At 42.1% G+C, this 25,144-nt stretch overlaps 1 protein-coding gene across 2 annotated transcripts in view; it reads right to left on the bottom strand.

The window, feature by feature from the left end:
* The window catches only part of cnih3 (cornichon family AMPA receptor auxiliary protein 3), an 80,753-nt gene extending 56,566 nt beyond the window's left edge, over positions 1-24,187 (bottom strand). The window contains exons 1-3 of one of the 2 annotated variants that reach the window (XM_041251577.1): positions 23,926-24,187; positions 6,799-6,867; positions 5,408-5,455 (exon numbers count right to left, since the gene is read on the bottom strand). In XM_041251577.1, coding sequence (XP_041107511.1) covers positions 5,408-5,455; positions 6,799-6,867; positions 23,926-24,006 — 198 coding nt within the window. In that variant the 5' untranslated portion in view covers positions 24,007-24,187. The remainder of the gene's footprint in view (positions 1-5,407; positions 5,456-6,798; positions 6,868-23,925) is intronic. The other variant, XM_041251578.1, reaches the window with a different exon arrangement.
* Positions 24,188-25,144: the final 957 nt, after the last annotated feature.

Here is a 25,144-nt window from a genome sequence, read left to right as displayed (position 1 = left end):
CAGATATCATTGCTTATAAGCTGACTATCAAAAATACAGGAAGGATTAAATATCATATCCACTAGCAGGATGTTTCTAAGAAGAGCAGCAGCATTTCAAGTTAGAAGTCTGGTTTAAACAGCAGTTTAGACAGTCAAATTATGATTGATTATTTGATACAGTGCAATAAAAAACTGAAAAAAAAATATCCCAAAATATATATTGGTTATATTTCACAAAAAAGTTGGCTTTTATAGCAAGAACAGAATATTTTTTAGTTGTTTGACATGAGTACTTATGAATAGAATGGTATTATTTATAGCTCGATGAAAAATCATTTTCTACTAATATTATTTTCCACAGGGACATATCTCTACAGAGTGCAGTATCCAGGCTCTGCCCTGGTTGTGAATTCATCAGACAAATATAGCATGGCATCCCCGGGCCCTCTGGCAGGGCAGCACTATATCAATACAAATCACTACAAACAGGGTGGCTCTTGGGTCTCTATATATTTATATGGTATATTCCTAAACATATGTTACATTGTGGATGTTACAGTTTGTATATATGTTAAATGCCCAATGGTTATACACAAGACAATCTCCTTTGCAAACCAGACCTCAAACCATTTGTCCCTGTATGTGTGTATATCTATCTTATGTTTGAATAGAAGTAATTGGCAAAATACATTTTAGATTTCAACAAACAAACTAACTTTAACTAACTTTACCTACCGACGAGGCGGCACCGCAGGCAACCGCAGGCAACCCCAGGCGATGCAGCGCAGCAGGCAACCCCAGGTGAAGCAAGGCAGGCATCCTTGGGTGATGCGAGGCAGATATCCTTGGGTGAAGCAAGGCAGGCATCCTTGGGGGAAGCGAGGCAGGCATCCTTAGGGGCAGAGACGGAGTCAGGACCAATCGTGTTGTTGCTGGCCACAGTGGCAGTGGTGGTGCTAGCCCTCTTCACGGCTGCTGGGGCCAGGCTGTTTTCCGCCAATGCCAGAATCACATCCTGGTCCTTCTGGTGAAGGGAGAGGCAGCTCCTGCTGCTCTCCCCCTGGTGGTGATGGAGGCATAGGCAGCTCCAGCTCCTTTCCTCATGATGGTGATTGTGGGGGATGTGATACCAGCTGGCATTCACCCTCTGCTGGTGGACGGGGACCCAACAGGCATTCACCCTCTGCTGGTGGACGGGGACCCAGCAGACATTCACTGCTGGTGGAGGTGGCGGAGGCAGAGGCAGCTCCTGTTGCTCTGCTGCTCTGCTCCTGCTGGTGGAGGCAACGGAGGCAGATGCAGCTCCTGCTGCTCTGCTCCTGCCGGTGAAGGTAATGGAGGCAGACACAGCTCCTGCTGCTCTGCTCCTGGCGGTGGAGGAGTCGGAGGCAAAGGCAACTTCTGCTGCTCTCCTCCTGCTGGTGAAAGTAGTGGAGGCAGACAGAGCTCCTGCTGCTCTGCTCCTGGTGGTGGAAATGATGGAGGTGGGAGCAGCGTGTAGTCTACCCTTGTTACTGGGAACTGGTGTGGCTCTCCCTCACTTTCAGGGGACTGGTGCGGCTCTCGCTCACTTGCAGGGGACTGGTGCATTCACCCTCTGCTGGTGGAGATGGGGACAGCAGGCATTCTTCCTCTGCTGGTGGAGATGAGGTCGCAAGGCATTCTTCCTCTGCTGTTGGAAGTGGGAACAGCTGCCTCTCGGGCTTTGGATTCCCGCAGTCCCCCCGCCTGGGCGCTGGAGACCCTGCTACCTGGGCTGTTTATAGCTGCATCCAGGTAGCAGAGGACCAACTCCACACCTTCCTCCAGGGAGTTTGGGGTGTGCTCCCTCACATAAGCCTCCCATCACTCCCTGTCCATCAGCCACAGGAACCGGCTGGCAATGGGCAGCATTTCCTGGATCCAGTCCCTCAGCCTGATGGTGTCTTCTGCCATTGCCTTTTAATATATATTGGACTTTTCCACATTTTAATTTGTTACAACATGGAATAAAAATGGATTTATTTTAATTAGTGAAAAATAAAATCTACAAATTCTTCTAAATTAATTACAAATATAAAACAGAAAATAATTGATTGCATAAGTATTCACCCCCTTTGCTCTGACACACCTAAATAAGCTCTGGTGCAACAAATTGTCTTTAGAAGACACATAATTAGTTGAATGGAGTCCACCTGTGTGCAATTAAGGTGTTTCACATGATTTCAGGTTAAATACACCTGTCTCTGGGAGGTCCCACAGTTAGTTAGTACATTTCCTAACAAAAACTATATCATGAAGATGAAGGAACATTCAAAGCAAATCCAGAATAAGGTTCTTCAAAAGCATTAATCAGGGGTAGGATATAATGACATTTCCAAGGCATTGAATATCCCCTGGAGCACAGTAAAGTCCATTACTAAGAAATGGAGAGAATATGGCACAACTGTGAATCTGTCTAGAACATGCAGTCCTCAAAAACTGAGTATCCAGGCGAGAAGGGCACTAGTCTGGGAGGCCACCAAGAGGCCTATGGCAACTCTAAAGGAGTTACAGTCTTCCATGGCTTAGCTGGGAGACACTGTGCGTACGGCAACAATAGACAGTGGCAAAAAGAAAGCCATTGTTGAAAAAAACTTACATCAAATCTCGGCTAGAGTTTGCCAGAAGGCATGTGGGAGACTCTGAGACCAAGCGGAAGAAGATTCTATGGTCTGATGAGACCAAAATAGAGCTTTTTGGCCTCAATGCTAAGCTCTATGTTTGGCGCAAGCCTAACATTGCACATATTCCTGAGAACGCCATCCCTACCATGAAGCATGGTGGTGGCAGCATCATGCTATGGGCATGCTTCTCTGTGTCAGGGCCTGGAAAGCTTGTGAAGATAGATGCAGCAAAGTACAGAGAAATGCTGGAGGAAAACCTGCTGAAGTCTGCAAGAGACCTGGGACTTGGGAGAAGATTCATCTTCCAGCAGGACAATGACCCCAAACATACAGCCAAAATCACACTGGATTGGCTTAAAAACAAAAAGGTCAATGTCCTGGAGTAGTGGCCCAGTCAATCCATTTGAGAATATGTGGAAAGAGTTGAAAATTGTTGTTCACCAAAGGTCCCCATCCAACTTGACGGCGCTTGAGCAATTTTGCAAAGAAGAATGGGCAAAAATTATAGTGTCCAGATGAGCAAGGCTGGTAGAGACTTATACAAAGGTGCCTCTACCAAATATTGACTCAAGGGGGTGAATACTTATGCAATCAATTTTTTTTTCTGTTTTGTATTTGTAATTAATTCAGAACAATTTGTAGAGTTTATTTTTCACTTTGACATTATGGACTTTTTTTGTGTTGATCAGTGACAAAAACTCCTAATTAAATCCATTTTGAACCCATGTTATAACACAATAAAATGTGGAAAAGTCCAAGGGGGTGAATACTTTTGAGAGCCACTGTAAGACCAGAAGAAACATACAGTACTGCAAGATAAAATGATGAATAAATGTGATGCTGCGCGGTTTATTATTATTAGAAAATAAAACAGTTGTACAAAAAACAGGACACGGCACTGGCAGCCAAAAATAAATAGACAAACAAAATGGAATAACATTTAAACAAACACTAACAGACAAACACGGTGAGTCAAAACAACGGTTATATATTTACTTTGTTTAGTTTTTTCACTTTGGTCGACATCACTGTTTTGTCGTGAAAGAGGGTGTTCCTTTCCCTGCGTGACTGTTAAGTACCCTTGGGAGGTGGGACCGAGGAGGTCACTGGGGGAAGAGGGCCTATAGGCCGCTTTGAAATAGGAGCTCAGTGACACCTACCAATAGGCAGGAGTGTATCCCATAACGATGTTTGGTGGCCATCTTCTCTTTCAGGGAACCAGGTTTACGGTAGGTAAACTAACGTTTTAAAGTGTTTGTAACAGGGGGAGATCTGTGCTGACTCTGCTGGCGTGTTCATAGTGCTGCAGGAAGAAGGCAGCAGTCGTCCAATAACCACCTGTGAGTCATGGCAGTGACACGGGGAGGTGGAAAAGGGTGTGTGTGGACTTTCCCTCTCTCTGAATGGCTGGGAGGCAGATCTTGATGAGATTACACTCTACTGTTTCCTCAGGTCTGCCCTTTTAGACGCACTCAATGTGCGGAAGCGCTGGTCCAGGACTGAGAACCAGCCGGGAGAAAAGAAACTGGAGAAAGAAAGCGATAAATCGAAAGAGAGATAGTGGGGAATCCTTGGGCAGACCCCCGACATATTATGTATAGCAGGCTGAGGGAGCCGCTAAAGTAGGTTGGTGATCCGGGTTGTGCTGGTAGCGATGACCGGGATAACGCTGCCAAGCTCAGCACCTTTTATTTGTAGTTTTATTACTGTTTTATTTTCTTTTTCCTTTCGCCTTCTGTTTTTGTTCTTTATTATTCTTTGGAGCACGTGTAAGAGCGCCTGCACTCGGAACTGTTTACCACCTTTTGGTATTACCATGGTTCTGTTTACCATAGTTAGTAAGCAGATCACGGACAACAGCGCCCTCTGCAGGCTAAAAAGTAAAACGTCCCCTGAAAAATAAAACTGGGCACCTGTGTGGAGTTTTCAAGTATACCTGTCTATCTCCTGTGTCAGTGAATTACCCACCACCCTTCCACAGTGTTGTTTTAAAGAAAAATAGAAAAATTATAATAGTGGCCTCTTGATTAAGGCTCTACCATGTGGTAGTCGACAATGATTTTTGTTAGCGACTTTGGCTTGGGACTGATAACTCTGTTGAGGTAAACTACCACATGGTAGAGCCTTCATTGATGGGCAATATCAATTGAAAATAAGTGGTTGGTACTCTAAATGTTCTAAAAAATCCAGCTGTGACCTGTTTGCCAGCATCTGTCTACTCATGGATTCTTTAATTCAATTGGGGAAAAAAAAATAATAGGGTTTAAAAACAAGTACAGCTTGTACAGACTACATGGAAACTTATTGTTCCTTTTGTAACTGGCTACATGGAAACTCATTGTTCCTTTTGTAACAGTCTGTTTAAATTAATGCAGTCCTGTACCAGTTTTTGTTTCGTAAACCACTTTTCTGTACTCAGTTTGTTTAACAAAAAATATGTTTGTTGTAGAAAGTTGCCATGATTTCAATAAATAGCTGATATGATAAAATATAGTCAGCCCTAGTGACTGGTTGATGTTTCATTTATGATGTAACGTATTACTTTTGTGACAATTGGGATTTTACAAGAGATTTGATACCTTATGTTCACTCTGCTAATGCAGCTTGCTAACTAGCTCAGTGCAAGTATGTATGGAAAATAACAGCCATGTGTGTCACAAAACAAACAAATGCGTTCTCCATAATTTGAGTCTTAATTTTAGTACTTGTCGCTGGCTACAGTCAGATGCAGTTCTGGCACAAACCATTACCTTATGTTGGGGTTGGGTAACTGAAGCTCACCTTTCTCAGCAAAAAGCAGATCCTGTCAATGTTTTTCAGTCTCTCCCTCTGTGAGCATAAGAGAAACAAAATAGCACAGAAATGCATATGTTAAAATCATCACAATTATCAAATAAATCTGTGTCAGGGAAGCCCTGCTGTTTAATGTATGTGGGCATGTAAGGTTGACAGGGATGGGGTTAAATCTGTCCCTGCCAGCAATCACAGCTATGGCCATTCTGCAATTAGGTAACTGGTGCTAATTGGGGAGTGGCCACCTGTATAAGAAATCCTTTTTTTTTTGGAGGAGGAGTTTGGGGGTTGGGGGAAAGTTTGTAGTGAAGGCAAATGCCCATCCTGAATATTTTTGTTTGAACATTTGTTTTGGCCCTTGTGCCATGTTTACTTGTTCCTGTTTTGTTTGTTTTATGTTTAATAAAGTGCACAACAGTGCATCTTGGGCCCTAACACTATCCTGTCACAAAGTCAAATAAACAACACCACAAGGAATACTTCTGCTCTATCTTCTTTCTACACATACAGTGGCCTAACTGGCATAGCAATTTAGAGAAGAAACTAAATAGCACCAAAGAAAATACATAACTCATGAGCACTCCTAAATAGTCAAAGTCAGAGAAATGAAGTTCTGTTGTAATTTGGAAGACACACAAAATGTGATCTGATAAAGCTGAAAAATCAATTTTAAGTCTATTAACTGTGTAAATAGACAAAACAAATGAAGTTAGAGTTGATTGTATGGCAACTGGTAGGAGGTTCCAATCCTTCTTGAGATAATCTGGACTGTAGTGCCTTCAATCTGGTATTATTGACTTTTTTATGATTTAAGTTCTTGAGCACAATCTTCATTTCTGTGATTTAAAATAATGTAGTGCATAGGCAAATCTAGGTCAGCCTTGGGCTGCCTTTTCTTTTTTGGAGTGTTCACATATGCCTCTTGTTTAATTGGGACAGCGGTTTACTCTGCATATTTTCTAGCGCCAACTGTATATGTGTTCCATGTCATTCTCTGTTTGTTTATAATAAACATACTATTCCAACAAAAACATCCTCAATATATAGAAAACACTTAGTAGAATATTAAACAGAAATTGAATATTATGAGAATATCTGACATAAAGAATCTCTTCAAGGCATGCATTTTAAGACAAATTTTAATTTTACCACTAGATCTTTCAAGTCGACATTATATTTATATTCTTTTTCAAATGGAAGCCATTTATGGAGCTATCCTGAAGCCTTTGAGAATTACATCTGGCAACTGAGACTGTTATAAAAATGGCAATCTACTGTAAACATATGAAAAAGAATTCCTTGTGCCACCTTCAAATTATTTACCACACAGGTTCCTTATGTATGAATAGACAACAAAAGGGATGTTTTAATTTACTTACTGCATGAAGTGGATTGCCCTGATCAATTGGGTTCTTGAAATCTGTTTGGAGTTCGTCAAATGCAATTATCTGGAAAGAAATGTACATAGATTAAGTCAACAGCACAGCTGGAAGATTGTTAATTCACTCACCCCTTCTTTCTGGGCAATAACTGGTGTTGTGGTGAATTAATAAGCTCTTATTTAATTTACTTTTCATCTCAAAGGCCTCACTGACATTTGATTTCAATCAATAAACTAGGGGGTTCAGATAGAATGAGCCGGGCTACTCCCCAGCATACAATAGTACAAGAGAAACTGTAACTCATTTTTCGTAATCAATACATTACGAGTAGTGAAGGAAAGAAACGTACCATTGACTAATGTGGCTAATGTTGCTTTAATTTTAGTAGAGGCGAGTGTAAACTATGGAAGTTTCAGTGGAATTTCCTATTATCACTACACTGTGCCTGTCCAGACTGTAGATAGTACCACTCATAAAGAATATTAATGCATTGTGTGACCACTTAAAATTATTTTATAATGGAGCTATTTCAAATCACTCAGGGAAACATGTGCTGTTTAAAATGTTGTGGAAGTAAACAGTGAAGCTGTTGAGCACAGAGACTGTTTCTAAAAACTTCTGTGCCCAGTGAGTGGTGAAGATTTTGATAGTGCGGGTTATCAGTTACAATTTCACCTCTAGGTTTTACGCCAGTACTCTACTTTTGACATTAACAGACTGCAACAAACCAGTACAACTAGTGAACTGTACAAAAGCGATCATTTCAGTTCACTTGTGGGATGTTTTTTGTATTACATATATTTGTAATTATTGCTAGGAAAAAATTTGAGATGGATATAAATTGCATAATAAACCCCAATACCCGCCTCATACTGAGAACACAGGCCTGCTTTTAAGCCATGTGGCTGAGGCTTAATTGATAGGCAATTACCCAATTATGCCGCAGCCACATTCCAGGCAAGGGCTCCTCTGTTAAGGCAGGATATCTCTTTTCCTGCCAACCAAAACTCCATTCTCCCACCTTGCCACAAGAATGTACAGACTAGTTTAGCTTAAGATGTGGCAATGAATAGTTTCATGAAAGTGGGATAAGTGGTATCTAAGACTTAGCTGTCATTTGGTAAGTATATGAGATGCATGTATATTGGTAAAGTATCTGTATATTACAGTATGTGGAATAACGTTAGGTTATTACCATAACCCTGGTTCCCTGAAAGGGAATGACAATCATTACTGAATGGGAAGAGCCTTTCTGACCGTCAATCACTGGCATATATAAAAAAGCTTCCCTATCAGGGCCCTGCTGTGAGGGGGAAGTCCCTCCCACCTCCTGTTGAAGAGGGACATTCTCACAGTAGCACATCGCCATTTTCTTTTGAAAACAGAGGTCAGGCAGGGACACGACCTCAAAGGGTAATTGTTGTCATTCTCTTCAGGGAACGTTCCCTTTCAATTCAAATGACAACTACTACCAAATAGGAAAGCTGTACCAAAGCTGTCGTGGCTCCAGATTACCGACAATATAGCCCCACGCCGATAGCCTCAGACCCCACATGATGCCTGCAAAACTCTAGAGTCAAGAGAGGGTCTTGTTCGGTTTGCAACATCAAGGCGTTAAAAACCACAAATGTCTGACTACTTGTCCATGTAGCAGCATTGCATAACTCATCTAAGGAGGCACCATGAAGGAAAGCCCACGAAGTTGCTTGGCCCCTGGTAGAATGGGCTTTAAATCACCCCAGGTAACAGGGAGTCCATCTGTTCATATGCCAAGCGTATCGCATCTGTTACCCAGTGCGCTAGACATTGCTTCAATATGGCCTGACCTCTAGAGCGGGACCCATAGCAGACAAACAGCTGGTTGGACTGTCTCCAGGATGCTGTCCTATCCAAATAACAGTGCAGAGCCTGAACTGGGCATAGCGTGTGTTGTCTACGGTCCTCCTCTGACTCGTGCGGGGGAGGTCTGAAAGTTTCTAAAACCACTGATTGGTTAATATGGAATGAGGATACCACCTTTGCCAAAAAGGATGGATTTGTTACCCGCGAGTCACTTCCAGTGAAAGCCATACATGTGTCATCGACGGACAGCGCGTGAGGCTCACTCACTCACTGGCAGACGTAATGGCTATTAAAAATGCCAGTTTCAATGAAACAGGGTGTAGTTCTGCTGACGCCATGGGCTTGAATGAGGGACCATAAGGGTCCGCAGTACCAGTTCTAGATCCAACTTGGGGACCATACTTTTCTTTGGAGGACGAAGCCTCTGAGCCCCTTTAAGAAATTGCACTGCCAGGAAATGTGCCCCAGGGGACACCGAGTCAATTTTGTCATGGCACACTGATATTGCTGCCAGGTATACCTTCAAAGAGGACGCTATTTTTCTGCGACAAACAAGTAAGAAGGTTAATATCGTCTCAATCGGGCAAGTCACAGGATCATGACCTTCGGCAAGGCACCAGTCTTGGAAAACTTTCCATTTATATGAGTACTGGGCTTTAGTGCTCAATGCCCTAGCAGACTGTAGTGTCTCTACTACTGCATCTGGCAAACCTCGTCTAAATAGAAGGCTCCATTCAACGGCCACACCCAGAGTTGGAGATGGGCTGGGTTCAGGTGTCATAATAGCCCCTCTGCTTGGCTCAGGAGGTCCTTGCGCAGCGGGAGCTGCCACGGCTGATCCAACAACATGTCGGAGAGGACAGCAAACCAGGGGCGTTTCGGCCATCTGGGTGCAACCAACAAAACCTGTGCTCTCTCCACCCTGATCCTCTCTAGTGTCAGGGGTAATAATGGTAGCTGAGGGAACACATTCAATAGCCTCCGTGGCCAGGGGTGAGCTAGAGCATCTATTCCCAGGGGTCCCTCGTCTCTCTCCATAGAGAACCACAGGGGGCAATGAGTGGACGGCTGTGGCAAAGAGGTCGACTTGTGCAGGTCGAAACCTCTCCCAAATCTGTTTCACCATTTGAGGATGCAGCCTCCACTCCAAGATGTCTGGAGCTCTTCTGGATAGGAGGTCTACTGCATTGTTGTCCACACCAGGGAGGTGAACTGCCCTGATGGAACGTAAGTTTCTGTGCATCCAGGACAGAAGTCTGTGCGTTGCGTGGTGAAAACCTGGTGAGCACAGGCCGCCTTGGTGGATTATGTAGGCTTCCACTGTAGTGTTGTCCATCCGGACCATTAGATAACTCCAGGTTCACTACTTGCAGCTCTTGGGTATTTATGTGCGCTTGCTGCCACTGTCCCTTCCACTGACCTCTATTCCTCTCCCATTCCAGACCGCTCTCCAACCCAGGCTGGAGGCGTCTATAGTGACCACTTCCCTTCTGTGAGTGGATCCAAGGGGAGATCCAAGACTCAGATTGCCAGGTTGGAGCCACCACTCCAGTGTTTTCCAGCACTGCCTGGACACTCGCACCAGCCGGTACGGATCTCAGACCGGGTGCATCTTGAGTGTATTTACCTAGGCTTGAAGCGGGCGCATTTTCAGCAGCCCTAGTGGAAGGATTCTCAAGGCGGCTGCCATCAGCCCCAACAACCTTTGATATACTTTGACTTGTAGGAGGGCGTCCTCTCTGAATTGGGAGAGTGTGGCCTCCAATGACCAAATCCTGTCTTCCAACAGTGAGGCAAGCATGCTCACAGAGTTCAGTTTGATCCCCAGAAACACTGTGGACTGAGACGGTACGAAGTTGCTCTTCTGTTGATGTATTGAGAGCCTTAACTTCGTCACATGATCTAGACCTGTTTTGTATGCGCCTCTGCACATTCTTTTGAATGCAAGCAAACTAGCCAATCGTCCAGATAATTCAGGATCTGAATACCCCACAGCCTAAGTGGAGACAGTGCTGCACCAGTGAAAGGCCAAAAGGCAGCATGCGGAATTCGTACACGTTGCCTTGAAAGGTGAAGCGCAGATACTTTCTGTGCGCGGGACGGATGGGGATGTGAAAGTAGGCATCTTACATGTCGATCGATGTGAACCAGTCGCCCGGTTAGAAGGACTTGATGATACGCTGTGCTGTCAACATGTTGAACTTCCTCTGTTTGAGGAACAAGTTGAGGACCCTGAGGTCCATAATTGGTCTGAAACCGCCATCCCTTTTGGGAACCAGGAAGTACCTGGAGTAAAAACGCTGAGGGCATCGCTTGGACTTACCAAGCGTACAGTGTTCTTCCTTTGAAAATTGGCAATCTCCTGTTGAAGGAGTATCGCCCTTGGTGGTTCGAAGTAGTGAGGAGCACACCCTTGAAGGGCGGCAGACTTATGTGGAATTGTAGAGTGTATCGTGTCTCATTGTCAATAGCACCCAGGAGTCCTGGGTGCATTCTTTCCATAGGTCGTTGCTGATGGTTAGTCCGGTTGTAGGGGGGTTTGGTGGCAGCTGGGGCCCCTCAGGGCGGTCTCCCTTGGGCTTGGAAGGGGGAGGGTCTTTCTTAGGCCCCGGCCTTGGTCTCCAGCCGGAGAACCGGTTACCCCTGGCCTATAGTGGTCCCCTGCCACTGGCTCAGCCTCTGCCTCTGCTTGTTTGTATACTCTAGGGTTGAGGGCAATGTTCAGACCCTTTTACCCTAGCAGCCTGCGAATGCCACCTTGGGCGCTGACGGTAAGCCGGAAAGTGCAAAAACTTGGAGGCGACCTCCGTGGTCTTGTGGGACCTCTCAAGGCTCACATCAATGGTCACTCCAAAAGTCTGCCCCGGTGTAATGGCGGCGTCCAGAGGCACCATTTTCTCGGTCTCCATGACCTTGGCTTGTGTCAGCCACAAATGCTGGCGGGCGGCCACCAGCACCACCAGCGACCTCCCTGATGCCTGACCTAACTCCCTCGTTAGGTTAGTTATCACCTTGACTACCACCTGGAGCTCCCTCGTGTCTGCTTCTGTAGCTCTTTCCTGCAGCCTGCCAACTGCTTCTGGTAGAGCACCAGTATGGCCATGGCATTTGCTGTTCGGAGCGCTGCCAATGCGTAAGCCTTTTTGAGCATCGCATCCATTGTCCTGCAAGGCTTGGATGGATAGGTTGGGTCCTTATCCCCCTTGGTGAAGGTGGAACCTTGCACCAATACCGTGACCATGTCCCCGATAGTGGGGAATGTGCCTAGGCCCGCTTCCTGGGCTCCTGCAGTATGAAGCAGAGACTCTGCTGTTCTGGGGGCTGAGGGTGCAGATGCTGGGTTGCTCCAGGAGGAGCACACCAATTCCAGGAAGTCCTGGCATAAAGCGAGGGCATGCTGTGGATGCCCTTTCTGCTGGATGAAGCGGTTCCCCTTTCCCTCCTGTTCTGCTGGCCAGGGAACGTCCGTGGCTGCAGCTGAACCCTGCATTAGTATCTGGAACTCTTCCCTCTGCAACATGTGTGGCAAGGGCGCCCTGTGATTGATTGTGATTTTAATAGGGTCTCCAGCATGGTCTACTGAGCCCTTACAGTCTCTGTTAGTTCCGCAAAGTGCCGCTTGGCCAAGCTTGGGCATCTTCAAGGTGACTGTGACAGGGATCGTCTGCGCCTGCGTGGGGAAGGGGAGTGGTGTCTGCATGGTGACCTCCTGTCCCCTGGGGAATTGGGAAAGCTGCCTGTTCGGCGACCTCCTGTCCCCTGGTGAGTGTCCCCTCAAGTGGTACCTCCTCGGTAGTGACCATCTCTCCTCTCCTGAGAGGCGTCTGTGCCTCTGTACCGTGGTGGGGAAGAGGAGGATGACCCAGGTATGCGTGAGAGCACCCTGGTCACTGTAGCAGGTGGGGTCCTGGATGACCTCTGCGGAGGCTCTTGGACCACTGATCTCATTCTCCCATGGTTCAAGGAGAGAGACTCTAGGGATAGAGCTGCTCTCCATCGCTTAGTTCTCCTTGAGGACTTCCTACAGGGAAGAGCAGCCCAGCTCACCTGCCAGTTCTTTGGCCGCATGTTCTGGCCCTAGGCATCTGGCGCAGGACCGGTGCTCCTCCAGTCTGGGCAGCTTCACCGCGCACTGGTCACACTGGTGGAACCCAGCGGGGGACCCAGTCGACTGGACCGACATAAGCTTTGCAGGTGAAGCTGCTGCGCTCGGTGCTGAGAGTAGCATGGTTGGTGCCGGACTATAGACACTTTAGAGCGATTCACCAGTGGCGAATTAGTCTGTGCCGTGATCGGCATCGAGGAGAGCGCTGTTGGTGCCGAGTTGGTGCCGAGTCAATTGTCGGCGAGGTCGGTGCCGATGTGTAGTGCGTTTGCTGCAGGTCTGTAGACAGCCTGAAGCTATTCACCGGTGCCAAATCAGTTGGTGCCGGGATCAGCATTGAAAAGAGCGCGGTCGGTGCCAAGATGTTGGTGCCGAGTCAATCGGTGCCGAGGTCGTGCCGACGTGTAACACGGTTGGTGCCAGCCTGTAGACGGCCTCGAAGCTAGTCACCGGTGCCGAATCAATCGGTACCAGGATCGGCGTTGAAAAGAGTGAGGTCGGTGCCGAGAGGTCGGTGCCAACGTGTAGTGCGGTCGCTTCACCATTTCCAAAGAAGAAGATTTTGAAAGTTTTCTAAAAAACGCATCAAACAGACATTTTTGTTTACGGTCAACACAATTTTTTAAAAGTTAATTGTATTGATACAGTATCAGGGAAGATGCTTGTGAAGTTTGGAGTTAGTCAAGTAAATTGTTTGTCCACTGACACAGGTTTAAATTTCAAATGTAAACGTATAAGTGGCGGCCATCTCGTTTTATAAAACATCACCATTTTCACATATTTGTATCCCACTTTTACTAGGACGATAACTATCAAGTTTGGAGTTTGTTGGACAAACAGTTTTCAAACAGCAGCAGTTTGTTTTTAGGGGCGCGTTTCAATAAGATTTGTGGCAGCCATTTTTACTTTAAAATTTATCACAGCAACTTCTGCTTCGTAAACTTGATGCAGGTTTGGATGCTGATGATATATGCCAAGTTTCAGATCAATTGCTTCATCGGTTCCCAAGAAGATTTCGAAAGGTTTTATCAAAAAATGCGTCACGGCGCCAATTGCAAGGCCGCAGCAGCAACATTTTTTCTCCATCTGACAGCCAATGTATCCAGCTTGTTACCTGTCAAGTCAGAACCTGATCAGTCACAAAACTTTGAAGCAGCAGCAGTTTAAAGTTTTGGGAAGAAAATAATAATAATAATAATAATAATAATATAATAATAATAATAATAATAATAATAATAATAAAAAAAATCTTAACAATAACAATAGGCTTCCCAGCCTTTGGCTTGGAAGCCTAATAATAGTTTTACATTTGACCTTAAGGAAAGGTCAATGGTCATTTTTGGATAGAGCATATATGTGTTCCTATCTGTGTTCTATAGTAACCATGACCCTATCTGGACTCTGTAAGGAGTTATAAGCTACATTTACATTTATTTTCACTTGAAATTTCTTCCCCCCCCAGACTAAATTTCATAGATCAGGCTATAAAAAATTGCTCCCCTGCCCGGACTAAATTTTATAAATTGAAAAGAAAGATTTAGCTTTGCAAGACGAATGTCATTTTAAGCATTATTGTCTGTAGGATTTACAGTTCAAGGAAAGTTTAACTGATCAGCTTTGCATTTAAAGTTGGTTTGAAACGTGCTGGTGATATGGTTGCTAATATCAGATGAATATCGAACTTTAAACCAACTTTACCACTGGCTACGCCATGTTGCTTGATTTTTATTTAGAACCAGGTTCATGGTTGTTAAGCCCATTGCTACACAAATGTCGCACTGACTTTCCTATTGCGTATTCACATGGGAGGGGCATTATTGGATTTAATTTTAATTACCTTGACAATGATTCTAAAAAAACTGACAATGACGCTAAAAGGGTGTTATTAATACAGGATAATCAAAACGTTCAATCCTCTGGCCACAGCTCTGGTGGACATTCCTGCAGTCAGCATGCCAATTGCACGAAACTTGAGACATGTCTGGCATTGTGTTGTGTGACAAAACTGCACATTTTAGAGTGGCCTTTTATTGTCCCCAGCACAGGTGCACCTGTGTAATGATCATGTTGTTTAATCAGCTTCTTGATATCCCATAATTGTCAGGTGGACAGATTATCTTGGCAAAGGCGAAATGCTCACTAAGGGATGTAAACAAATTTGTACACAAAATTTGAGAGAAATAAGCTTTTTGTACATATGGAAAATTTCTGGGATCTTTTATTTCAGCTCACGAAACACTTTACATGTTGCATTTATATTTTTGTTCCGTGTAATTAAAGCAGCCGTTTTCATTTATTAAAGGCAATGTTAAAAGACATTTTTGAGAAGGAACATGGTGTAGCATTTCAGGTTCTTTTTGGGACAGAAATGAGAATGCAACCCTGAGTAGATGAAGGTCGTTTATTTTGACAATAATTAATCACAAAATAAAATCATAGTGAGGGAAAGTGGACTGGGAGTCAAAAGTGAAAATAAATCATTGTAGTAGTTTTTCTTTTACCCTACCCTTCCCAGTCTTTTCCCTGTACCCCCTTATATGCCTTTGCTTCCCCCTCTTTTGCACCAAACCTGCACTCCAATTCCCCTCCACACACATCACCATGCAACCCCTACACGCACACACCACCATGCAACCCCTGCACGCACAAAACACCATGCAACCCCTGCACGCACACACCACCATGCAACCCCTGCACGCACAAACCACCATGCAACCCCTGCACCCACACACCACCGTGCAACCCCTGCACGCACACACCACCATGCAACCCCTGCATGCACACACCACCATGCAACCCCTTCACGCACACACCACCATGCAACCCCTGCACCCACACACCACCATGCAACCCCTGCACGCACACACCACCATGCAACCCCTGCACGCACACACCACCATGCAACCCCTTCACGCACACACCACCATGCAACCCCTGCACGCACACACCACCATGCAACCCCTGCACACACACACCACCTGCACCCCTGCACGCACACACCACCATGCAACCCCTGCACGCACACACCACCATGCAACCCCTGCACGCACACACCACCATGCAACCCCTGCACGCACACACCACCATGCAACCCCTGCACGCACACACCACCATGCAACCACTGCACGCACACACCACCATGCAACCCCTGCACACACACACCACCATGCAACCCCTGCACGCACACACCACCATGCAACCCCTGCACGCACACTCCACCATGCAACCACTGCACGCACAGTCCACCATTCAGTTGTTTTCATTTATCAAAGGCTATATTAAAACACATTTTTGAGAAAGAACATTGTATTCCAAAAACAAAAGGACATCTCATTTGCTTATGTAATATCCATCAATCTATAGTCATGCATAGGGGTTTATTAGACTTTTTGTGTTTAGAGGCCAGTGCCCTTGAACAACTTCAAATAAATCTTAATTGTATTGTATTAGTCAACATTTTCCTTATCTATTCCTGATAGTTTATACTGTAGGCCAGGGGTTTTCAATTTTTTATTTTAAACTGTACCCCTTCTATCTGGTGATTTCAGCTCAAGTACCCCTTTACAATTTTCGCTCAACTGAATGATTTCTGCTGGTTTCAGACAGAATAACAAACAGTAGGCTTAATTCTTAAAACGTTTAATTACAAGTATTTAGATACAATTTTTTTTTTAAAAAGTATTTGGTAATTGCTTTGGAAACAGTCATTATAAGTTAGTATAAATAATACAAAATAATGTGCATAATAATAATAATAATGTGTGCCATTTTAAAGATTTACCTCAAGATAAAACTATAATAACTACTAGCAATGATAAATGTTTTTATTAAAGCTAACAGAAAAAATATCTAAAGGGATTCAGTACAACTTCTATGTGCTTTGCACATGTTTTTTCCTTTGTTCTGCAAGTAATGTATCCATTTCATTCAACCCACTGCTATTACTGTTACTAAAATGTAGCCGCGCCTAATAAATAAAACAAAAACCATCAAAGTATGAGTATAATGATTAATAATTATATTTACCATTATTATTTATATTGTACTTCTAAAGAATGCAGCAAGATTGCTTTTCCCTTATTAGGAGGCTTGGTAGTCCAGTGGTTATGGTTATTTGTTTGTAACTTTGACGGCCATTTGACAGGCTTTTTTAACTTTGATGGCCTTTTGTAAAAGCGTTGGCCTTTTTTAAAAACGATGTCCTTTTGACAACCTTTTTGTAAAAGTGATGGCATTTTGATATCCAGCAAACACTTCAATACCCAGCAAAGTTATCACTGATATTCTGAGAGCACAGCAATTTAAATGAAGTTCGTGGTTGTTTTCCTCAAATACACAATAAAAAGTGATATTTATAGGGTATACAGTTATACAGCGATACAGTAGTATCGCCCATCTAAGGACAGGTACTGCATGGGAACCAAATAAGCTAGACACTTGAGCTTCTGGATTAATTATCTACATGTCCCACATGTACAATGTACCAATTTGCAAGTTGCTAAGTGGTTGCTTTCCTCAAATTTGCACTATAAAGTGATATTTTAAAGACTGGGGTATATAGTGGTTTTTGTCGCCTGATACTGTGATCACAAAACACTTTGAATGGACTTAAATCGGTTCTTCTGTTGCCTAAATACACTACAAAGTGTGCATGTTTCAGGTCTTATATATAATGGACATTTTTTGTATGTATTTTGCCGCAGAAAATCTCTTCAGATGCACATCAGTCTTAGCTAAAGAAAATGGGTTCCTTCGAGTTCGTATGACCCACGACCGCCATTTGCCAAGCCTTACCCCAATGCTGTTTTTATAATGAGGTTTGCCATAGGGAGGTGGGTAGTCTCTTATCATACCCATATCTCCACGAACCCTGGGCCAACAAACTCAGGAGGAGACTCGTTGCATGCACAAGAGTCTTAGCTAAAGAACAACACTGGCCATGTACGACACCCACCGCCAGATGGCGAACGTTACCCCGTAACATTTATGTTCATAAAATGTGACTGTTTTTGAATGGGATTTCCCATAGGGAATCAATACCTATACACCAACATTAACACACCACACGCAACATTTAACACAAAATATACAGGGGCGGGGCACAATGCCACACGGTGAAAGCTGTGTTATTGTTTATTTGTATATATTTAAAAATGTATGTGACAGTGTAGCCGTATTTGTTTTGTTTTTGTATGGTGTGGAAGCCCCACCCACATTAAAACATGTTGTGCAGAAAGTGACCATCTCCCTATTTAATTAATTGTTTAATTTATTGCCAACTGGGAGATGGTCACCTGCATAAAAGCCTGCAGCACTCCGGGTGGCTGTTCATAGGATAGAACAGAGCAGAGTGAGAGCAGTTTGAAAATGAAACTAAAACATTCTAGGAACAGTGACAGCAACTGCCCAACCTGACCTAGGATCACATTATTTTGTGTTCGAGATTTGTTTTTGTTCTCACTTTTTATATAGCTCTGTGAGTAGTGTTTTTGTGTTCAAATATTTGCTTTTCACCATAGTACTCGTTTGTTTTCTTCCTGCATTCTGGCCTGACATTACCTCTCAGCCAACCCTATCACAACATGTATCAGAGTTTTGACGACCTTGTACCAAGTTTCGAATTTTGTAACTTTGACAGCCGTTGCACTTTTCAGAGGCCGACTAAAAAAACTTACTGCAAAAAATATTTTTCTTTTTGAAAAGCGACTTGATTTTTGTAACTTTGACAGCCTTTTTTCAAGGTCTGATCCTAATTCTAGATATATGTTATTTGAAAGAAAAAAGTACACCACCAGGGATCAGCCTGAGCCTCCCTAGCGCATCAACACTAAAACTCAAAAACACAGTTACAGATTTAAAATCCTTTTAAAAGAACAAAATCAGCTCCTCATTCACTTCACACAGAGCACTGTCTACACACCACAGCACTTCAAACTTCTCCATAATGTTCATTATCTTATAAAAACTGTGTTCTAGTTTTATCCGAGTAACAAGCAACAAATTAAAAATACTGAGCAGATTTATATTCCCACTCCTCTTCCTGCTCTTTAATATTGCCAACTTTGCCTGCCCAAGAATAAAATTTGCCACAGTGAGTTAAATTAATTATTTACTTTTACTTCTCTTTTTGTTTTCTCCTTCTCCCCACCCGTTCTCCACTCACCAAACACACAACCCTGTGACAACATGTTGCTTTTATGCAGTTGTACCGAGACTCGATTGCTAATCAGTCATTCAATTGGAGTCTCGGTACAACTGCACGTGAATTTATTTAGTGCAATTCTCTGTGCTCACATATTATTACATTTTACCTGTACATGAAGTGCTGTGCAATCCTCGTGTCTAAATATAAATATACAGTGTTACACAGACCAATTTATATCCCATTTACCAATACCTATACACCAACATTAACACACCACACGCAACATTTAACACAAAATACACATGGTCGGGGAACATTGCCACCATCCCCCCCCCCCCCCCCCCCCCCCCCCCCTGTGCGCAGTCCATGGGCCTTTGCTTTTCTGCGGAGTGTGGGGGGGCTAGGCTACGATAAATACTTTCTCCTAATTGATACTGAGAAAGCAATGGATACATCCCAGCTCCCACAGGTCTACAGCAGCATGTTCAGAGCATAGGGATTAAAGCAGAGAGGACTGTGGAGGTAGACACCAGATATTGGTGCCTACAGGAGCCCCTGATCTGATCAGATCATATGTGTTAAGGAGGGGTGTCTCTAAACAAATCCAGGTGAATCTTGCTAAAAAAAATTCAATCGTTTTCAAAAGAGAAAGCTTTGAATAGGAAATGGAGCAGACATTATAGAGATGGGATAAACGTTGCCACCAGAGTTCTTTGGATTCCCATGATGATATATACCAAAATTAATCTTCATAAATAAACTGTGCTTTTTGTCATTTTAATGGAATTTTAAGTACTGTAGTAGAATGTAATGTGACAAATTACACTCTCATATGAAATGCACAGAAATTAATTTTTGTTGGGCTCCTCTGAAGTATGTGCATGTGCTCCAGTAGTGGTTAAGTGGGGAGAAAGCAGCAGAAAGGAAAGGCAACTGACTGTGGTTGAGACGGAAAGATTCTGGATGGGGATCTGAAGCACAATAGAAAGAAAGCAACGCTGATGTACAGGTAAGTAAGCTGGGCTGACCTGAGTGGGGGATGGAGGGGGGTGATGCTGGGGCGCCAGAGTCACTGTTGAGCCCCCTTGAGGTGTCGTGGGCTAGTGGGCTAACGAAATATAGAGGATGGAAGGTGCCCACTTGAAAACCCCAGAGATGTACCCTACTTAGCTCAATCCAGATGGATGTCATGCTGATGCGCTGGGGAGACCGCACTGGGTTGATCCCTGGAGCCAGTATCGCAGCCATTGTGTGTGCTGATGCGCTGGGGTGGTAAAATGAGCTGATCCCTGGAGTCAGCATTACACTTCAGCAATCAACACCAGACAGAATGATATCTACATCATCAGATGGAAAACAACGCAAATGGATGGAGATGCAGATGGATCACATTAGTTTACTGCAAAGCTACGTCTTAGTTGGTGCTTATCTTGGAGAGAGCCGAGTTCAAATCAGCATGAAGTTCAACATCTACTCTCATGTAATGGAAATCTTAATATTATTAATATTATTTACCATATCTTAAAGTTCATATATGCGGGTGCATATGATTACATGATGCACCTATACACTCTTTTTAAGATATGGTTGCTACTGTAGCATTCATTTAATGTTCTGGACCACTTAATCCTCACCACCTATTGCCCCATACAGCCTAAAGCCAGCCTTGTATATGGTAACAGAAATCCTCTATACCTTGATATCACTAACCCACTAAAGAGTGCCCTAAACAAATGTCATCTCAATTGGATAATTACATATGTCTGACAAGAAAAAAAAGACATATCACACTAAATAATGTGCTTACTACAAGCACAATTACCACAACTGGATATTTAGTGATACTATAGATATGTCAAATGAACAAATGTGAAGATGCAGAGGTGCCTCCACTGTATCCTTGTACCTGGGGATATGCATCCCAAGCTGAGGATAATAATACTGTAATACATACTAAATAATACATATTCTATTTTTATTATTTTTTAATCACCCCCATCTAAAGAATGCATTAATTATAATGAAACTCCAGGTCTTGTACTTCAAATGCCAGTAATACTATGAAGAGGTGGAATATTTTTCTTATGGAGTGGGCTGGTTAATAACTTACTTCATAAAATGTGACTCATTGGTAGCTTATTTGCTTCTCTTGTAATATATTTTTGCTTTTTTTTTTTTTTTTTTTTGCTTTTGTTTTTTTTTCCAGTCCTCACAAAATCCATGCTGGTCTCTGTAAATGGAAGATTGCTCTTTAATTTAATTCCAGATTTAAAAGTGTTCTGACCTCACTCTGCACATATTCAATACCAGCATCCCCTGGGATTCCACATTTAAGTATTTGTGTAAAAGTGTACACCAGCTGCAGTAAACTGTACACTTGGTTGTTCCACATTTAAGGAGGTATAATCCATAGACCAACTCATGGACTAAAAATAACATTCCACTGAAACTACTGTAAGTGTAAAATACTAGGAAAATAACAAATAAACACTAAATATAAAGTACATTAAATTTTTAAAAGCTGGTATATGAATTTCAATGTATTTCACAGTACACTGATGGGGGAAAAAAAACTTGAATGGGTCATGTACCTGTTTCAACCTTAGTATACAAGAAGTCTTGCTTTTTGTTTTGTTGTATTATTGTGTTCTGTTTCAAAGGCTACATTAATTGGTGGCATTGCAGTTGGTGCCACATTCCTCTGTGGTTTACAGACTGATATAGTGGCAAGAAGGGTTCAAGGGGAGGAACTTGAATTTCTTCATCTAAAATGCCTTTGGAAATGTACAGTCTAATTTTAGTACACAATTGAACATAATGGTGGCATGTCTATGTTATTAATCACTATTCCAATGCAGATCATGATCTTTGTTGTCTTGACATCCTATTCATTAATGATGTTAATTTAAAAAAAAATCAAATGGCCAATACACAGTGTCTTAAACAGTTACAGAATTCAAGTTACTTATCATATGTTATAGCTAACTTGAAATGTGCAACTGTTCAAGGGCTGAAAGCAAGTAAAAAGGTCTAATTAAGCAAATTATGAGTTAAATTAAGGGTACAGTTAAGTAATTGAGAGCTGGGTTGGAACGAAAACCAGCAGCCACAGGGGGTCCCCAGGACCGAATTTGAGAAGCCCTGCCCTACACTGTATCCTAGGATACAGAAGATTTTTAGACGCCAGAGGATCAAATAACGTTCAAACGTGGTTCTCTGTTCACAAACATCACCTGATTATGGTAACGTATCAAAAACTAAATTAAAGTACTTGCACATAAATATAAAATTTTTAGTGAATGAGGAATGGGGAGAAAACGTAAATCTATGTATGAACATTCAAAAGAAAAAATTTCGAAGTACAGTGTATACAAAAAGCAAAAATAGCAGAACTGGGTCAGAGAAGGCAGGAGGTGCATAGCACTGCAAATACTGCTGCACTGAGGTACGTGTTCACGCTGACAATAAAAGAACATACTGAAAAATAAGCAGCACATTAAACTAAATCAGTAAAGTGAACTGAAAGACAAGCAAACCATTTATGCAGCTTTTACAAACGCTTAAAAAAAAAAAAAGCACAGAATGACTGTTAATGAGTTTGTCACAGCGCTGTGCTTTGCTGGACAGCCACTGTACTGCAGATATGTATGTATTAGTCTTTGTGCGACAGTACTGCCAGTCCATCAGCTAAAACACTGCCTAACGCCGACAATCTTAATCGTAAAGATTTGACAGAAAATTGAAGCTTTAGTTGGTAAACTTATATGGACTGCATTGATGGAAATGTCCACTGTGATTTTTGACGTGTTTCCCGATGTTCTGCACCACCCAGTTCTGTCAATATTCTTTTTTCTTTTATTTTTATGGTTTCAAGGCGAATAATCCTGCCTTGTTTTGTGCTGATGATGCCTTCTGTAGATACTGTTTCCGCCAGCAAAAGCTGTTGCCCAAACGTTCGAAAAATACTAGCTGGGAAAATGTGGCTTGGATTTACACAGATTCTGCTTCAACATACATGCCAGGTACCAGAACTACTACGCATCATATTCTACTTGTAAAGTGTGTATGCTGAGATCACCACCCCCCGGTTTTTACTGATGTTTCACTTAAAAACGACTTCTTACTGATGTTAGCCCTATTTTAATACTGTATACGTAAAGTAAACTAATCCCTAACCCTAACCCTAAAATTCACAGAATGTATTTTATTTATTTTTTTTTTTTTTAGACATAAAAACGCGGAACACTATACATACAAAAAAGGCAATCTCTTTGTTTAGTACTGTTATCTACTTCTTCATGTTGGTGCATAAAATAATCTTGTAACCCTCAAGCATTACAATTATTCACTGAAACAAATGAACGACAAAGATGGAAAGTCATGTCTAATTTATAGTATAAATGCAAAATACATTTTAGAAATTATATATGTATATCTTGCTCATTAACATGTACCACATATTTGTAGCATATTTTCATTTTATTAGGCGGTTTGTTCTTATTAAAGCAGGAAAGAGAGGACTATCACTGATTTGTTCTTAAAAATGCCCCCCACTGACCCGCCGCTTTCCCCCAGTCAGGTAGAACAAAAAACTACATATAAGAAGTTCCACATTTTCCCAATAAAAAATATTAATACTGTAGTTGTTTTTGTCTGTTTCAGCTTTAAAATGCTTCTTTTTTATTCATTTCCTTTATCTGAATAAATCACTAGAATAACGTTCTTTCAAAGTCTGCTTTTATGAATAAAATAAAATGTACTGTACTTTTTTGACCTTTGCTGAAGAAGCCAACAACAGCGTTTTATATATTTAGCACTGTCATGATGAATAGTTTGGTGTTCTTAAACAATTAAAAATAAACAATATATGTTTAAACTATATAAACTATATATATATATATATATATATATATATATATATATATATATATATATATATATATATATATATATATATATATATAATTCAAATATATTTGCACAAAGTAGCAAAAATAATACGTCTAACTCTGAAATGAATAAATATACTCACGTGCCAAATTGCAAAGAATACCAGCGATGCACACAGAACCAAGGAAAGCATATAGCAAAATGCAGCAAAAGTAAACGCCATGGTCCAGGGTAATTAAAATGATAATAGGTGGCAAATCCAAAATTACTTCAGGAGATAAGATAGAAAACAAAAACTAAGGATTCGCATCCAGAATTAGCAGTCCTTACAGTCCTTACATTCCATCAACTTGTACACAAGGTTCATAGGTATGGAACTTTATGGTATTGTTTTGATATTTTTGACATTTAAATTGCATTTAAATACAGCGTTTAAATTCATTGAAATATCGATATAGATCAGCAAATTAAAATGACATTATGCAAACAAAAGGCAGATGAAAACACTAGGCATTATCCAGCGATGTAAAGAAATCCAAGCCATTTATCAGTCAAGAGATCCAAGAAGGAAGGTGGAAGGTGATGGGACAATGAACTATAAAAGTGATATCAGTGATTTATTTGAAGCACCCAGACTATAACATGCAACATCACACAGAGACAGCCCCCTTAGATTTAACCCGTGATTTAACACATAACTAGTGTTCCGTGTTTCCGGTTCTTGTATTTAAAAGTGATAAAAAGTGATACAATCGATAAAAAATAGTTTTTAATTGTAACATCAGTAAAAAAAATCTTCTGTCATATGTTTACGATTAAGATTGTCGGCGTTATGTAGTGTTTTAGCTGATGAACACAGTACTGTCGCACCAAATACATACGTCTCTGCAATATCAGCGATTGTCCAGCAAAGCAGAGCGCTCTGACAAACTCATTATCACAGTTATGCTGCTCTTTATTTTTGTTGTAGCGCGTGTTAAAGCCGCATAAACGGATTGCTTGTTTCTCAGTTCACTTTGTTTTAGTTTAATGTGTGGCTTATTTTTCAGTATGTTCTTTTATTGTCAGCATGAACACGTACCTCAATGCAGCAGCAGTGCTATGCACCCCCTGCCTCATCTGACCCACTTCTGCTATGTTTGCTTTTTTGTACACTGTACTTCGAAACATTCGTTTTCTTTTGAATATTCATAAACTAATCTTCGTTTTCTCCCCATTCCTCATTCACTAAAAATATTATAGCTTTGTGCAAGTATATCAATTTAGTTTTTGATCAAGCTAGTTACTACGCCCAGCAATTTCCACAGTAATAAATATAATTTGATTGGCCAGCATAAAACTAGTTTAACTACCATAAACCT

This window comes from Polyodon spathula, chromosome 6 (genome assembly GCF_017654505.1).
Source record: "Polyodon spathula isolate WHYD16114869_AA chromosome 6, ASM1765450v1, whole genome shotgun sequence".
Taxonomy (NCBI): Eukaryota; Metazoa; Chordata; class Actinopteri; order Acipenseriformes; family Polyodontidae; genus Polyodon; species Polyodon spathula.
The sequence above is the reverse complement of the archived record's forward strand: the minus strand, read 5'-3'. Positions and strand labels throughout refer to the sequence as shown.